Genomic DNA, 18,516 nt, shown 5'->3' on the forward strand with positions numbered 1-18,516 from the left:
GTACATTAATGAGGAAAAAAAATTAACTTAAATGATTTTAGCAAATGGCTGCAATATAACAAAGAGTGAAAAATTTAAGGGGGTCTGAATACTTTCCGTACCCACTGTATATGTGTTTATTGAAAGATGGATTTGTCTTGAATAGGAGGAGCAAGTTAAGGCAGAGGCTGCGTGCAGTAAACTTGATCAAACCTTGAAGATCTTGGAGAAGAAACTCGAGGATCATCAGGCTAATATTCAGGCCATGAAAGATGAGTTGTCACTCAGAGAGGAAGAAATGCAGGTGATCACTCCTTCATGCTTTTTATATCATATAATATAAAACATTCCTTGTCGTAAAAAATTAGTAGTGACATTTTACTTTAAGGACCAATTCTCACTATTAACTAGTTGCTTCTTAATATGCATATTACTAGCATTTTGGCTGTTTATTAGTACTTATAATGCACATATTCTGTATGACCATATTTTATATCCCTTAATCCTACCCCAGACCTAAACTTAACAATTACCTTGCTAACTATCAATAAGCAGCAAATTAGGAGTTTATTGAGGGGAAAACTCTTAATTAATAGTGAATATGTGTTCCCTAATCTAAAGTGTCACCAAATGTGCATATTGTTTTCATCTAAACAGCAGTATGGCAAAATATAGGACTTGTTCATTGTTTGGAAATGGTTTGCTTTTGTAGGATTGTGAAGCCAAAGCCAAAGAGATCTGTCCTGTGCGACAGCAGGTAGATCAGAGTGCCAGATGTATCGATGCCCAAATCACACGCCTACGACAAAAAATCAGTACGGAAGAGAGCAGCCATGGTGACAAGGAACATGTTATCAGGTATAACCAGCAGTGGTTTCAAAAGAGTCTTACAGATTCAGTATAAATGAAGCTCCACTGACACAAATTTGGAACGTGCATTTTATTTCATTTTATTTTATTTTAGATCTTGCATCATTTTTAAGGATATAGTTTTGACTGATAGCTCATTTTATTTTATTTTGATTTTTATAATTTTTATTTTGTTCTTTTATTTTATACACTGGAAGTAGCATTTTGGAGAATTAAAAAGCAAATATGTAAAGCCTGTATTTTTTTGACATGGAACTGAAATAAACTACTGAAGAATGTATTTTTCCAGAGAGTACGCAGAGGCTCACAGTAATTACAAAAGCAAATCCAGCCAGCTGAGGGATCTCAGGAAGTTTATTGATCGTCTCGACCACATCATGATTGACCGTCAGGACCGATACAAATCAATGCGACGGTAACTTAGTATAACACTGTTAATCACAGTTGGAGGCTACAGTATGTTTCTGTTTAAAAGATCGCCACTCCTGTCCTTAAATTTTGCAGGTTTGAACCGTGTCTGTTTGGAATTGTGTTTCCAGGTCACTTTCTGTGAGGTGCAAGCTGTACTTCAACAACTTCATGATGCAGCTGAACTGCAGTGGCTCTATGATGTTTGATCACATCAATGAATCTCTGTCCATTTCAGTAAGTTACATTTGGCAGTAAGTTTTATTTTAACTTCAGTTTGCTCAAATGTTTGACTGAAGCAAATTAATCAACTAACGGGATGAATCTCCTGAAAATATCTCCGGGTCATATATTATTATATATATTTGTATTATTACAGATTTTTTGAAAATATTTTAATCAAGGCTGCATTTATTTAATCACATATATAGTTAAATTAGTAATATTGTGAAATATTATCACAATTTATAATAACTATTTGAATATACTTTATATTTCTGTGATCAAAGCTGAATTTTCACCATCGTTACTCCAGTCTTCAGTGTCACATGATCCTTCAGAAATCATTGTAATATGCCGATTTGCTGCTTAAGAAACATTTATTATTATCAATGCTGAAAACAGTGCTGCTTCATATTTTTGTGGAAACTGAATATATTTGTGAAACTGTGAATACCGGATTTTGATGTATACCTAGTGTTAAAGTAAGTGCACAACATCCTGGGTTTTTTTGTGATGAATGTTGCTTGTTTCGGCTCAGGTGAAACCCCCCGGTCAGGAAAAAAACAATGTCAATGACATGCGTTCCCTCTCGGGAGGCGAGCGCTCCTTCTCCACTGTCTGCTTCATTCTGGCACTCTGGGAAATTACTGAGTCGCCCTTCCGGTGCCTGGATGAGTTTGATGTCTACATGGTACATACTCTTACCTATATAATGACTTTGAGAACACATGCCATGCGTTAAACATTAAAGGGGTCATTGGATGCTACATGCACTTTTACAAGTTGTTTGTTATGTTTGTTTTTTGAAGAGAATGAGCCCCCGATCTACATAAATGCATCTATATTCGCGCGAATCATTCGTGATCCAGCTTCACTCACAGAAGAAGTGAGTATAAGGTTTTTTAATGAATCTTTGCAAATCGCCTTTCCTAATCGGCTTGATCTGAAAAGAACTGTTTTTGACAGGGTAAAAAAGGTGTTTTTTACACTACCATTGAGACATTTTAACCAAACTATGTTACAGACTTTTCATTAAGACCCTAAAGAATCATATCAACTTGTAGAAAATGGGCATCCAATGACCCCTTTATTATTTGACATGTAAGTATTTCATATGTTTAATAAAGCTCTTTTGTATTTTTAAGGACATGCATAATCGCAGCATTTCAATGAACATGCTTGTGGCACTTTCAGAACGTCAGCATGTGCGACAGTTCATCTTCATCACCCCTCAGTCCACCAGGTAAATAAAAGTTATTAAGCATTATAAGGTGAATCTCACTCCAAAACATGTCTGGTTGATATTTCACCCCAAAACAAAAAATTTAAAAGTTAATGAAAATCATGTTCTCCATCCGCAGCTTTCTAATCTTTGTTTGAAAGTTAAAAACAGCATAAATTGTTTTCTGACATTTTTATATTAAAAAAAACACTTCTTTAAATGAATTCAAACCCATTAAAGAGAGTTTAAGACAGGTACAAATCATGGGTGTTTAAAAATGAGAACTTCAGTATGAATATCATCATACCATAAAGACTTTAATGGATGATGCTTGTTTTTAGGACCATCAGAGGTTGCAAATGCAATTTGTCAAAAATTAAAGATTTTTCATCAGATTTTCATTCATATAATACAGTAATAAAACCATAATTTCTGGACACATACTGTAGATTTCCTTTCTTTTTTAAAATGCAAATCTGCATAAATTTAAATTCAGTACAACAAAAGTTATCATGATATATATTTGTAATTCAGTGCTGAAATATGACCGATTCTTGAAAGTTTTTGTGAGATGCTATATGTATCTCAGAGTAACAGTGTTCATTCATTATCAGCTTTTCCTGTCTTCATAATCGCAGTTATTCAGGCAGGAAATGCAAACAGTTTGTAGACCACAAACCCTAAAGCAGGTTTCTTAATGGCTTGCTGAACTAGTGCTTAGTTAATTAGTTTGCAGTCATTAGGTAATCAAATGCATAATTGTAAACCAAGACAAAAAGCGTACGAGTCCCATAATAAGAACATTTTCTTTGAAATGTCGATTTTTGCCCAGGGTCTCATTTGTTAAGGTGTTAAGTCAATTAGAGATCCAAAACACTGTCTCCTTGCACAGCACTGAATTATAGAGGTTAATATAATGTTTTTGTATATAAATGTTCATGTTTATTTGCGTTATCTTTCAGCCATCTGCCTAAAAGTGCCCATATTACGATCCACCAGCTTCAGGATCCAGAGAGAGAAGCGGAGGAGGAGTGAGATGTGCGTTAGGTACGGACATTGCCTGGAGAGACTGTACTGAAAGTGTGTAAAGTTTATATGTTTGTACAGTTTATGTGTTTGCTTTTATTTATTTTTAAACAAGTTTTATGGTTCTAGTTCCTCTGCAAAGGATGTTTTAAAAGCGCAAAGCGTTTGCATAATTTGTGTGATTGTGAAGTGAAGTCCACGCCATTTCATCCAAAGTTCATCTGGTCTTTTATGAAGAAAAAAAAGGAGGCTCGAGGAATAGTTCACCCAAAAATGAAAATTTGCTGGAAGTGTACTCCCCTTCAGGCCATCCAATATGTAGATGAGTTTGTTTCTTCATCAGAACAGATTTAGAGAAATGTAGCATTGCATCACTTGCTCACCAATGGATGCTCTGCAGTGAATGGGTGCCGTCAGAATGAGAGTCCAAACAGCTGATAAAAACATCACAATAATCCACAAGTAATCCACATCACTCCAGTCCATCAGTTAACAGTTGCAAAGTGAAAAGCTGTGTGTTTTTAAGAAACAAATACATTATTAAGAGGTTTTTAACTTCAAACTTAGCTTCAGCTAAAATACGAGTCCTCTGTACATACTGTAATATTGCTTTCTTTAGTAAAAAAGTTGTTTCGTCTGAATCAGGAGAGAAATATGCACAGATCAAGCACAATTTAAAAGCCCAAACAGTTCTAAACAAATATGTGGGTGGATTTTGACATGAGAGGACAACAGGGGATGGACTTTTTCACTGGAGGAAGCATTATTATGGATTATGGACTCATATTTTGACCAGAAGTGACGGTTTGAACCTAAAACACTTTAATGATGGACTCATTTATTACAAGCACACAGCTTTTCACTTCACAAGATATTAACTGATGGACTGGAGTGGTGTGGATTAATTGTGGATTACTGTGTTTTTATCAGCTGTTTGGACTCTCATTCTGACGGCACCCATTCACTGCAGAGCATCCATTGGTGAGCAAGTGATGCAGTGCTACATTTCACCAAATCTGTTCTGATGAAACAAACTCATCTACATCTTGGATGTCCCGAGGGTGAGTGACTTTTCATTTTTGGTAAAATATTCCTTTTCCAGTTTCCAACCATTAGCACCTGCTCATGACAGTTTCAGTATGTTCAGAGTTAGTATTTGTCAGTTTAAACCAGCATCCTCTGTAATAAACCACAATGCTGTTCCTAGATATTGTTAACCATCTGATTTGTGCGCACACACGACCAAGCACCTGCGTTCTGAAAACAACCCATAGATAGTTTATTGATTTTAATCACAATGTCGTCAGTGCAACTGTTACATACCGAGTTGAAGACATGCCACAAATAAAACACAAACCTCATATCACACAATTAAATGACTGCTTCAATTTGGCTTCACCGTATTAGGTACAAATATTTACAGGGCAAACATATACACTATTTATTGGGCAGTTGCATTTTACAAAGATGTGCCTGTTCTCCTCCAAAGGGATTGACGCCATCCTGAGTGTCACAGGATGTGAAAGCGGGAGATCTGGGATGCCATATTTTTTAAGTCTCAGGAGAACATAACATACGGAGGTTACAAAATGTACAGAATAAAATAACTAGGGTACCGGAAGTAATTGTTGCTTCTGAGGGATGCAGCTAAAAACCATGGGTATTGGAGTAGAAATCCTGTTTTACAAAAAACGGTTGAATGAAAATGCAGCACACTAAGAGTAAACGTGTACCAAACCCATTTAGGATAAGGTTTTGTTATAATACCAGGGGAAGCGGATCCATTACTAAACACCCTCCAGGGGAAATTATCTTAAAATGTTATATTGCCCTTTCTGTATTATTACTAAAACGAATTCACAGGCAACCATTCATGCATATGACGATGATACTGCGCAAAGTAAAAAAAGTGTAACACAATAAGAACAATGTCAGCGGTGGTCTTTTAACATTAAGAAAAAGAAACGTTGGTTTTAGACTGGTTATACTGGCTATTACGTCCTCGTATCAGTGCAAAATATGGTGAAACCAGCAGATGCAAATAATGATGGTGGCGGGGCTGGAACGTGTGCCTTACAGAAAGCTTTTACCATACACATCGTACGTCTTTAAGAGGAAACATGCACCCGAGGGAGGACATCTAATGGATAGATGAGTAACAAATGTAAATCTCACACATTAGTATTGTTATTGATACTAACATTTATATAAGGCCTTCCTTGTATTATTCGTCAAGGTTGCCGAAATGAAGAGAGAGTAGGTTTTTACACTTAGGACATGCATGCAAATAACTTACATTTATATTCTCAAGTACAAGCACGTTTGGAAGGAGGGCTGCATAAACCTCTCCGCCCTCCTTAATTTCGAGTATTGAAGTTCAACATTTCATCGTAACATTTAGTGTGACGCGTTTCGGTTCCCAAACTACTGCGTGAAGTACAGCAGTAAACGTAGTGTGTGTGATCGGAAGTATTGCGGCTAGAAATGAAATACGGCGGAGCACTTCACTGACGATGGATGCGTGACTCGTTTGATTTACACGTCTCACATTGTTGCATGTTGGAAATTAAACGGATATAGTCTAAACTCTTTAGCAGTTAACATTCTCATGCATACTAGTTGTTCGATCACAAGAAGAACGTTCATTTAAAAGTAGTCCAAACATGTTACTCTTGTGGAAATGAGAGTGGAAACGGATAACTGGCTCAGTCCGGAGCATGCTAGCATGCGCAGCCTCACTTCTGCATGTCGCACTGCAAGAGCAGTACGATGGACGGGTCGCTCTTGGCGGCTTCTTTGAACTCGTCTAGTGAGATCTGGTCGTCGTTGTTTTTATCCATCTTGCTGAAGATCCGATCCACTCTCTGCTCTGGTGTCAGACCGTCCTCGTTCATCTTCATCATTATCACGGTGCCCACCATTTTATAAATAGCCTTCACACAAAGAAGAGAAAAGACTCGGCTTTAATGACACGAGGAGGCGTTAAGATTCTTACTGAAATGTCATTCTAATTTTTTTTTTTTCCCATTTTGCCATTGGCACTTTCCATAAATATGATACATGTTAATTTTAAATGAAGTTGAAGTGTCTGATTTCTGCGCCACTAGCATCACCAAGCAAATTATGTCCAGGCCCGTTCAGTCATTCAAACATACAGATCGCAATTCTGTTCGATGCCACTAGTGGTGCAGACGTCACACACCTCACCTTTAAACAATTAGATATCAAACTAAAATAATCAATAAATAAAAGCGCTAAAGGAGGAATCTGCAACCTTGTTACTCATTCTGACATATTTTTATTTATTGTATTTATTTTTTTCATATTTATTGCTCAAATATCCAAATTACAGTGTCTCCGTTTAGACGTCCTAAAATAAATAATAAAATAGCAGTTGCAAAATTGCAATAAATAAAATGAGTAGAAAATAAATCAGCTTCACCCTTAAAGCATTTGTAGCCTTTTGTGTTAAGAGAACTATTAGATATAATTAGGGATGCACGATATTATCGGAATCGGCCGATAATGGCTTAAAATGCAAATATCGGCATCTGGCCGATATGAAAAATTATGCCGATATGCCTTGCCGATAATATGAGTAACTCAAATGTGCTCAGGGTGCAATAGCGATAAGATCACGTCAGCAGTGTGGTCATTCTTGAAGCAAACTTTTTCCTGAATGATAATTAGATTCACTGTTTTGAGCATTTAATTTGAGAATGCACGTTCAGAATGACGTTGTCGGGTGTGCAATAGAGTCAACAGTCACTAGGGCATGCAACAGTAGCAGCTGCTGCCTCCCCCGGGTCCTAATGCCCCTCCGGCAAGGCCTTTTATTTACTTGGGGGGCGCTGTTGGCCTACTTGTAATAAAATGAAAGTAAAATACACAAATAACATTAAGATTGTGTTTCTGATTAAATTGAAGTCGATAGTACCGTCACTATTCTTATCAAAGGTCCTGAATGCATGCTGTGCAAACTTCGATGCGTCACCATAAGGGAAGAACTGCAAGGGGGGGGGGGAATGAGATTTCAGTCTGTTAATTAGTTTGTAAATGTTTTGCTTTAAATAATATTGATGGTCTCAATCTTTCACTAAATTAAGCTTAAAGGGGCCATGAACTGAGAAATCAAAATTCTCTTGATCTTTTGACATATACGAGGTCATTGCACTATAAAAACATCCTGTGAGTTTCAGAACTCAAACCTTTCTCTTTAGTCTAAAACCAGCTTATATTGAAGCCAATCTGCCAAAATGACAGGTTTTGGAATGTTCCACTTTATGACGTAATAGTGTGGCTAAACCCCGCCTCCGCAGAAAAAGATCAACGCCTGCTTCGACAGCACTTCCTGTTTAGCTCCGCCCACCGATTCACGCATGTACTGTAAATAACGAGAGAGGCAAACGCAGGTCTACGCAGAAATCAAACCATAAAGATGCTCCGAAGACATTAGGACGCTGTACAGTGCCAAGTTGTGGAAAAACACAGTCTTTGCATCGCCTTTCTTCTGATCACCAAAAATCTTCCTCTCAGCTGCAGTACAAGATTCTTAGTGAATATCAACTTGATGACTTGGTATACTGTATATCACATAACGTACAACTATTTTTATGATGCTATTCAGTCCTTTTTGAAGCTTAAAAAGTTCTTCTTAATGTCTGCCCACATGCGGCTCTGGATTGGTATGAAAGTTAGTAATTAATGACAGCATTTTTAATTTTTGAGTGAACTGTTCCTTTAAGAGGGATTTGTGAACGCTTATTGATTTTCATGTCTGAATTTTCTGCAGCAGCCACAGCAGGTTCTGTTCTTTGCTTCAGGTTCATTCCATGGCAATTCATTAAAAAATAAATGGGCACTGCGCAGTGGGTAGAAGTACATCTAACAGTGTGTTTTCACTGAGGCCCTCACATCTCACTGCGTCACATTCGTTCTATGAATAACATTTCACAGACGGCCGCTTTGACTGTAGTTTGTGCTTCGCTCCAGTAAAATGTGTAACCCTACTGTCTCACGTTAAACATACTATGCCACTCACTTTCCTTTTTAGCCCTCTTCTTTTTTTTATCCTTCTTTTATTAAATCCATATTTTTTTCAAAACATGCATGGTTATTTTCAATAATCCTTAAAGTTGAATTTTATATTTACTGGTTGCTAGGGTGTTCTGAATGGTTGTCAGGTTTTTTTTTTTTTTTTACAGATGTTTTACAGGTGTTTACAGGCTTCAGTCAAAATGGTGAAAAATTCTAATTAAGGACTGACACATATCTCAACATGACACGTGATGGTCCATCCAAAATTGAAAATTCTGTCATAATTTACTCAACCTCATGTCATTTCACACCTGTATGACTTTCTGTCTTCTGCAGAACACAAAAAGCAAAAATTAAAAAAATGTTGACATACAAAATAACATTGCAGCCCATTATACACTGAAAAAAAAATGTTTCATTCATCCAATTAAAAAAAATTAGGGTAATGATTCACATCTATATTTTTTAACTTGAGCCAATGAAAAATAAATAACTTGCCCTTGCCCTTTATATAGAAAAAAATATACATATAAACAGAAGAAAGTCAAACAGGTTTGGAACAACATGAGGGTGAGTAAATAATGACAGAAAATTCATTTTTGGGGGAAGGATCCCTTTAAAACTTAGTAAAAGCCCAGAGTATGTATGCCTCTAGTAATAGTGATGTTTGACTTAGAAAATGCTTGACTAGACTCTCACCTTAACATAGAGCTGCTGGAACTCATCCAGGTTTAGTCGACCGCTGGGACAGTCTTTCAGGAAGCCCTTGTACCATTGCTTGAGCTCATGTTCATTAAACTCTGTGTTCTTCACAAGGTCCTCCATCACCTCAGGGGTCAGTTTGCTGTTCTGTTTTCCCATGATTACTGCATGAGAAAGAAAGAAAGAAATAATATGGTGATATGGAGAAAGAAAGAAATAACATGGTGATAGAAAGTTCTCCAATGTAGCTGTAGTGGTGCTCTAATAAGAGATGCAAACTGTTAATGGATACAGCATCTTTACAGTTATTTTCTGACTGCTGCTCTTCTCCTGAAATGAGAATCTGAGTTGAATTTTAAGCCATCTAGAGGCATTGATCCCAAAATGGAGCAACAACATAAACCGTCATGAAATCATGTTGTTTAATTCGTGGTTGATCACACATTTTAATAATCTGTATCAGCATCAGCCATTAAAAACAGCGTATTGGTAAACCTATTGGTATCTAAGGAGCAGGTTGGCTGATATATGCATAATACAATAATAGCAAATAGTAAGTACACTCTTAAAAATAAAGGTGCTTCACGATGCCATAGAAGAACCTTTTTGTCTAAATGGTTCCATAAAGAACCTTTAACATCTGAAGAACCTTTCTGTTTCACAAAAGGCTCTTTGTGGTGAAAGAAGGAAGGTTCTTCAGATTATAAAAAGGTAAGAAAGAGATGGTTCTTTAAAGAACCTTTGACTAAATGGTTCTTTGCGGACCCAAAAATGGTTCTTCTATGGCATCGCTTGAAGAACCTTTTGAAGCACCTTTATTTTTAAGAGTGTACACTGTAAAAATATTTTTTGAAATTGTTAATAAAGAAAATACTATTTACATTTTTCGACTTCAAAATTTCTTATTTAATTGAATGTTTACTTGTGTTGATTTGTAATCATTTGTGAAATTTACTAGCAATTTTTGAGTGATAATTGTTTCTACACATTTTTTTTCAGAGTACACAAATGCTGAAATAGCACTTCTTATAATCAGAATATTTATTTTAAAAAATCACCCAAATTATTAGAAAATGTGTGCATTGACAAGGCTGTCTGAAGATTTTTAGAAATGACTCTATATCTTGGCAATGTCCACTTGATCTTGACAATGTAGATTTTTAATAATGATAACTTGTTTTTTTATTAGTCAGTAAGGCCAGGACCCAATTGCAAGAAAACCTTTTGAAAAAAAAAATAAAATTAGTTCTAATGAAAAGTGCATTGTCATTTAGGGCAACTGCATGCTAATATTCGGTTACTTTTAAATATGAAATTGAAATGATTGCATCAGCAAATATCTGAGCCGATGGACAATAAACAGAAGTGGTGATTCCACATTCCGTCAGTTCTAAGAACATTATTTGCGACTAACGATTTGGAAATCTCTCATATTCACAGAAAATAGCTTACTCCACATTGCAAAATAAGGTAGATGCATAAAAAAACGGAGCAACATAATGTCATGCATATTAAATTATTTCAAATATGAATGCAAATGTATATTTACAACTAACCCCATAATATAATGCATACAAAGTAGCCTACTAAATGTAAAATTAAGAACACAATGTTGTCAATTGTGATCAGATTGTTGCAAGCAGCCTGGCTGTGTTGTTCTGATCAAAGGCACAAGAGTTTATATGTAAATGGGCATCGGGTAAAATAGGCTACAAACGGGGAGGGGTTGGAGAGGAGCTTTTTATTTCCATGTGGAGCGTCTGTCTTGTGTTTGCAGCCTCTCCTGCATCAAATGTGAGCGTGAAAAACAGAGCAGCCTCGAACACATTTGATAAGAATGCGGCTTTAATTAAAGACAGTCAGGAATTATTACCCACCATCCAATCTCATGTCACTCTTATGTAATAGTGCCGAGGCTTTTTCAAGCACCAGTGGCTGAACGAATGACCTTGAGAAGGGAAACCACTGGGAAGCGATGCAGAATAACGATCTGTGATCTTAAACGGAGGAATTATTGGACTTAATGACGAAGATCTGTTGAAGAGCACAGTGTGAGCATCAGTGCGTTCGCTTTAGATGCCATTTATACATCACGAGCCTTTTGACGTGACAGAATATGGGCAGAATAGATTTGCATATACATATAACGGACCCTACTAACATTTCACATCCCAACTGATCATTTTAATGTGTTTTAGTGATGCACCAATGTGAATTTGGTCCATTCCGACAGAGTCCGCAGAGAAAAGACGCAGTCCCTTTTGCCTTTGCATTGCACTGCGCTCAAATCACATCAAGAATCTCTCAAGTGAAGCTGAGAAACATCAGTGCATCTCTCAAATTCATTACACAACACCAAAGGTTCGTCTCTGAGCAGATCGAGAGTAACAAGCAACCAGTGAGCTTTTGTTGCAATTGTATCATTGGCTGTCAAATGCATCACAGTTTTAATGAAAGCCTAATACACCCTTAACCTGCGCAAAGTGCTCAGATCAGGCCACGTACTAATAATGCATTCGAGTGAACGTTTTCATTCTGTCACTCGTGCATGCATTCATTCATTCACACGTTCACCCATTGACTTCACCCATCGTTTCGCTGCATTAAATGGCAAAAGCACACACACACAAAAAAAGGAACACGCATAAATGTCTCACGGTTACATATGCACGCATGCATCGCCTCTTACCTTCAAGTAACGCGTTAGAGGCTGATGGAAATGCGCTGGTGCTCGCAAGCCGTCCGGAGGCCACGTACTAATAATGCATTCGAGTGAACGTTTTCATTCTGTCACTCGTGCATGCATTCATTCATTCACACGTTCACCCATTGACTTCACCCATCGTTTCGCTGCATTAAATGGCAAAAGCACACACACACAAAAAAAGGAACACGCATAAATGTCTCACGGTTACATATGCACGCATGCATCGCCTCTTACCTTCAAGTAACGCGTTAGAGGCTGATGGAAATGCGCTGGTGCTCGCAAGCCGTCCGGTTTCGCGTGTGTCGAACCCAAATTCCTCGGATTCGTCGCGTTTACTGAACGTCAAATAACGTGTAAAGGTGATTCCAGCTGACACGAGCCCGCTTCCGTCTGTGTGTGTGCGCTATGCGACGCAAGACATGCGGCATGCAGCGAGCATCACCACCACACTGCTGCTCCTCGCGTGCGTTTGCGCAAATTGTATGCTTGCAACCCTGCTCTTAGGGAGCTCATGTCAGTAAACACTATATTAACCATCGTATGCATGCTTTACATGCAAATCTGTTGGTGAACGATCTTTATTACCTATTGCAAATTCTCTATGTTCTGTATCTTTGGGTTCCTAGAGACTCCAGTGCGATATGTGAGGGAATAATAACGTTTTTTTTTTTTTAATCAACATCCTTTACTTCCTATGGAAGCCCGTTTCCGCCACTGAATTAAAAAAGAAAAAAAAAAGGTAATTGCGACTTTTTATCTCACAATTCTGACTTTTTTTTCACAGAATTGTGAGATATAAACTCGCAATTGCGAGTTATAAAGTCAGAATTGCGAGATATAAAGTCAGAATTCTGACTTTTTTTCTCAGAATGAGCCTGGTCTCATGAAAATGCGTATAAATAGTACGCCAAATAAAAACGAAAACTCGTGGTATTGATACGCAAAAATGGACTTTGGCGTGCATATGATACGAAATTTGTTGGCGTGCATATGATACGCAGTTTTCGCGTACATATGATACGCATCTACCCCACAACCCTAAACCTACCCATCGCAGCATATACACGCCAAAGTCCATTTTTGCGTATCTCCTGGTGAGTTTTCGTTTTTATTTGGCGTATGCATGATATAAACTCACAATTGCGAGCTATAAAGTCACAATTGCGAGATAAAAACTGGCAATTCTGACTTTTTTTTCCTCGCAATAGCGAGTTTATATCTCGCAATTCTGACTTTTTTTCTCAGAATTGTGAGATATAAACTCGCAATTGCGAGTTAAAGTCAAATTTTGAGGGGGGAAAAAGACTGATATGTTCTCAGAATTGCGAGTTTATATCCCACAATTCTGATTTTATAACTCGCAATTGCGAGTTTGTATCACGCAATTCTGAGAAAAAAAGTCAGAATTGTGAGATAAAAAGTAGCAATTACCTCTTTTATTTTTTATTCAGTGACGGAAACGGGCTTCCATAACTTCCATTCTCTTTAAATATGTTCATCTGACAGTTAAAATCCAGAAGACAGTATTCTTCTGTTTTAGTATTCTTCACTAAAGCCCCAGCCAACATTTGTGTGTGGGGCCCATGTGGGTTTGACATGGGCTGAAAAAGTGGGCCCAAAATGGGATTGTCCGCGGGTTCCATAATGGCCCAATGTCAATTGCCCACATGGATTTCATGTGGGATTGTACTTGCCAACAGGGCGTGCGCTTTACAGGATTTTTACAATTATTTTAATTGAGAACCAAACATTTTGTACAAACGCTATAACCAAACATGTCAGGGGTGAAAAAGAAACAACAGAAAAACGTATATCCTAAACAACTGCACTTCTTTCAAGTTTTTACTTTAAGACATTGTTTCCAAATACATTAAATGTCAGTTTTAAGTTGTTCAAACAGAAATGTGACTTATCCAATAGCGTTGTTTCAGTTTTGGGTCAGTTCGAGTCCAGCAAAACACTGCAGAAAATTCAGTAAAAGAAATGAAAGTAAACAGCTGGTAAATTGTTTGGTTCGCTCGGAGAACCTTCAAATGCATTTCTGTATGTTTCAGAGACCTCTAATATGTCCATGGGTGTTTGAAATGTTAATTTATCCACTTTATTTTTAAGGTATGAGCGGGTGCGATCATTTTAAACCTGAATGCACACTGCTTCCGGTGTCGTTTTTAGTACAAAACAGGTCGTCATGCTGCTGTATAGTACAAATTGGTATTTATTATCATATTATTTTAATTTATTCTTTCTTTATAACTAGGCTATAAACATACTGGTTTGTAGTGCAAATAGTGTTAATGTTTACATTAAAAAGAAAGACATGAATATGAGGGTTAAAAACCTAAATGAGGCTTTTAGCTCATGAAAAGATTTTCTAGTGATTTTTAGAAGAGATATTGTGTGTGTTGTTTTAAATGGCATCATTTTGAAGGATGGATAAAGAAGGATTTCTTTAATCACTTGCAAACATGGTCTGCTTGCTTTTTGAATCTTGAACTCAACAGCTGCACCAGCCAATTAAGCGGTTGGAAAACTGTTGTATATATAATTTTGCTCACATTAATTTTAATTGGCTTCAGTCTTTCAAGTCAATTTTAGTGGAAACTGGAGGCCTCCCTCTGTTTTGTTAGTCATTTACTCAACCTCATGTCGCTCCAAACATTTTTTTGTGTGAAATAAAACGGGAGTTTCCTAGCTGAACGTCCAAGCTGCTCTTTTCCATGAAGGTTAATGGTGACCACATCTGTCCCTTTAAGGAAATGTCTGATACTGTAACATGCTAAATAACTCTAGTGACATTTGTATCTCTTACAGAATAAGTAATGACTAATGCAGAATGACTAATGCATTTCAAATTAATAATAATATGTTGACCAAATGTTTACTCTGGTGAAAGTTTTCATTTATCAGGATTATTAATGTTTATATACTATGTTGTAGGTATTGTGCTTTCGCTAAATGAACTGAGAGTTTCATATAAATTATAAATAATTTTTTTTTTGGTTCAAAATTTTACATTCACACATTTAGCAGATGCTTTATCCAAGGCGACTTACAACTGAGAAGCATAAGCAATTCATCACATTGTGATAACTTCTAATATGATTTCTCTGGTAAAGCAGAACATCTTTAACCAAAAATGTTTCACAGTTGACATTTTCAGCATTGTGTATCTTTCCAAAGCTGAATAAATGCTGTTGTTGAACTACTTTCCATAATCATATTTTGTATACCAACATGTTTTTTTAAACAGCAATTAATAATTAAGTCAGAAACAACAAGTCAACAAATATGTGAAATTTTCTCTCAATGTGACAGCAGAACTTCAGATTCTCGTTTCAGTCCCAATTATTTGATTGTTGTTTATATCAGTCCTCAAATGCAAAGCATTGCCATCTGTTTCCTGTGAGGGGAAAAAAAAAACAAGATTAAATTTTTAAAAAGTTAAATATCTTATGCATGCAGTAAAAGCTAAAAATGCTTTCTAAACACTTACTTATGAGCATGATGAAGCAGACATCATCCACCGGTCATGTGGACTCTGGAGGTCTGGCATTCTGTGGAGTTAAACATTCTGAGAAAAAAGGGAAGGAATGACGTCTTGCCTTCAGATGTAACACGGCCCATTTTCTGACCATTTATGCTTCTCTTCTTGGTACAGATGAAGCAGGCTTTCCCTTCTTACCTGCTGTGATGTTATGTGAGCAGTGATGCAGGTCGAAGGGCTGCAGCATCATCAGTGACTGGGTGAAACCCGCAGGACGGACGTGAGTGAATCACTGGGGTGCACTGAATATGACGGCGGTGCCTAATGATCCTCAGGATCCGGTGACTCATCTGGGTTTAGTGAAGTCAAGAGGAATCAAGTTTAGTGACGAATACCGTTCTTGAATGATGAATTACATGGGAAACACCATAAAGATCATGTGTGTCAAAGATCAAGTACCACGTTAACATCAGCACATTCACTCATTCATTCATGTCATTTCACATAACTTTCTGTATTCTGTCAGTGGATTCACATGTTGTTTTGACCTCATTGCCTTTCAAAATATCTTTGCTCCACACTGTAAAAAAAATTCCGTAAAATTTACGGTAAAAAACTGTGGTTGCCGGAATTTTACCGTGAAAAATACGGTAGCAACGTTTTAGGTTTTATGGTTTTAACTTAAATTTACAGTTAAATACCGTATTTTCATTAACTGATATAATGTTATATTAACAGTGACAGTGAAGACATTTATAATATTAAAAAATATTTCTGTTTAAATTAAATGCTATTCTTTTAAACTTTCTATGCATAAAAGTATCATAAAAAGTATGACTGAAATATAATTTTCTTATAAAACACAATATTCGAAAAACCTTAAAAATGTTTAATAATGATTATTTATTTTTATGTTTTTATTATTTTTTATAATGATCATTATTTAGATTTTTTTCATTCATAAAAATGTCAGAATACAAAATAAAATCCCAATGGTTCTAAAACAGGCTTTTTTAATTATATAAACAGATAGATAGATAGATAGATAGATAGATAGATAGACAGATAGATAGATAGATAGATAGATAGATAGATTTTTGACTTTTGTTTTTTATTTAGTTTTTGTTGATTAAATGTTGCTATACACAAACAGTGAGACAAACACTCACTATGTAATATGATCATTTTTATGAAGAAGATTTTCTTCCACAATATATTTAAGACTCTTATTAGCCTTCATTAACAAGGCAGTTAATTATAGCTACTGTTGTCCAGTTGCTTTAGATGTATGTATTATTCTTCACCCTCCCCCAAACTGCATGTCTAGATCTATAGGAGCCTGAGACTTCACACATACAGGTTCACTCCTCTTATTAGTATAAAGCATTGAGTGCAGGAGAAGACAAGTGCTTTTGCCATGGATACACACACTTAAACATCCATCTCCCTCACACTGTTCAGCATGAGCCTGCATTAAGGAGCTATGGATACAGAATGAAAGCACTACACATAATCAGATACAACGAGCATGGCTAAAACAAAGATAACCTTCTCACCTTACCTTCCAGTCAAGGGCAAAGAAGGCTATGGTGAAAAATAATGTCAAAAGCATTCAGGAAACCTTCAGTAGAGTTGCTCCTCTCATCATCCACAGCATGTCATGAAGCCAAAGCATGTGTTTCAGTGTTCATGATGCTGCCCAGTTGCCGAGCCTTTCCTTGTTGTCATGGAAACAGGCATCCAGATCCTGGGCTGCTTCCCATCACATGTTCATAAAACATTCTTCCATAAAGCTAATATACTGTTTTAGGAGGATGAGGAGATGGGATTATGGCTAGGCTGCTGGCTGTCATTATATATGTCAACAGTAAGTGTATTATTTAATGAGAGCATCCGGCTTACTCATTATCAAATCCTTCCACACATGGAAAGATCTTACACGGATGCACACATCAGACTAACATGGTTATTATTAGTTGAAGAAACAAAGAAGAAACAGCACTGCATTGAAATGGAAAGAACATAAGATGAAAAGGAAAGAAAAAATACAAACATGTAAACAAAGGACACCTCAATCAGGAAGAATGGTGTCATAGTCCTTAAGAAATGTATTATTATTTAGACATTTTAAGAGATTTTACAGTATTGGAAATCTCAGCAAGAAAGACTCAAATCTATGCAAAGTGTTAAGAAATTTGTTCTTGTGAATAAGAAAGTTAATTATCAGTTCAACAGCATTGGCACTGAAGAATAAAGAAATATATTTTTCAATGAAAAGTTTTAATCACATTTTATAAAAGGAGATAACTTAAAAATTGTCCAATTGTAAGGAATACACATCAGAATTTCCCATTTTCCCCAAAAATACATACATACATACATACATTTGTATGATTACAAATGTACTAAAGATTAGAATAAGTGTGTCCCAAAGCATAGTATGATAAAAAGAGTATGCCAAAAGTCCCCGGATGGTCTACTATTTCAGGTAGATTTTTGAAGTGTGGATCCGTGCATACTCTATTGGCTAATATTGGCCAAAATCCATTGCGCTTTGGTTAAGGATTCGGTTCAGAACTACAAACACGAATAAAACGCGTTAAAAACTACAAACATGGCGGATGTGCTGAACTTGTGGTGTTCTCTTCACGACTTGCCCACCGTTTGATTTGCACTATTAGGATATATACCTAATTTGATTATAGAGTTTTGTGAGTGTTACATTCCCTTAATGTCCCTAGACAAATCAAAGAAGTTTTGGGTCGTAACACTTGATCAGAAACAAACACGGTGCGTTCCAAACAGGATATATCACCCTCCGAAGGGCACTTCGGAGTGAAAACAATCATGGCCGCCATA

General features: G+C 36.6%; 2 protein-coding genes across 2 annotated transcripts in view; one reads left to right on the top strand and one right to left on the bottom strand.

The window, feature by feature from the left end:
- smc6 (structural maintenance of chromosomes 6) overlaps positions 1–16,231 on the top strand; it is a 23,262-nt gene extending 7,031 nt beyond the window's left edge. Inside the window, exons 19-26 of the mRNA XM_016545904.1 lie at positions 146–283; positions 692–837; positions 1,139–1,264; positions 1,389–1,494; positions 2,018–2,170; positions 2,625–2,722; positions 3,664–3,748; positions 15,832–16,231. Coding sequence (XP_016401390.1) covers positions 146–283; positions 692–837; positions 1,139–1,264; positions 1,389–1,494; positions 2,018–2,170; positions 2,625–2,722; positions 3,664–3,736 — 840 coding nt within the window. The 3' untranslated portion in view covers positions 3,737–3,748; positions 15,832–16,231. The remainder of the gene's footprint in view (positions 1–145; positions 284–691; positions 838–1,138; positions 1,265–1,388; positions 1,495–2,017; positions 2,171–2,624; positions 2,723–3,663; positions 3,749–15,831) is intronic.
- vsnl1b (visinin-like 1b) lies at positions 6,463–12,214 on the bottom strand. The gene is made up of 4 exons (XM_016545915.1): positions 12,156–12,214; positions 9,464–9,630; positions 7,648–7,734; positions 6,463–6,660 (listed from the first exon to the last, which is right to left on the bottom strand). Exons 2-4 carry the CDS (start codon positions 9,623–9,625, stop codon positions 6,463–6,465), a joined length of 447 nt encoding a protein of 148 aa, XP_016401401.1. The 5' UTR covers positions 9,626–9,630; positions 12,156–12,214.
- Positions 16,232–18,516: the final 2,285 nt, after the last annotated feature.

Source organism: Sinocyclocheilus rhinocerous, unplaced genomic scaffold (assembly GCF_001515625.1).
Source record: "Sinocyclocheilus rhinocerous isolate Xijiao unplaced genomic scaffold, SAMN03320098_v1.1 scaffold853, whole genome shotgun sequence".
In the NCBI taxonomy this organism is placed as follows: domain Eukaryota; kingdom Metazoa; phylum Chordata; class Actinopteri; order Cypriniformes; family Cyprinidae; genus Sinocyclocheilus; species Sinocyclocheilus rhinocerous.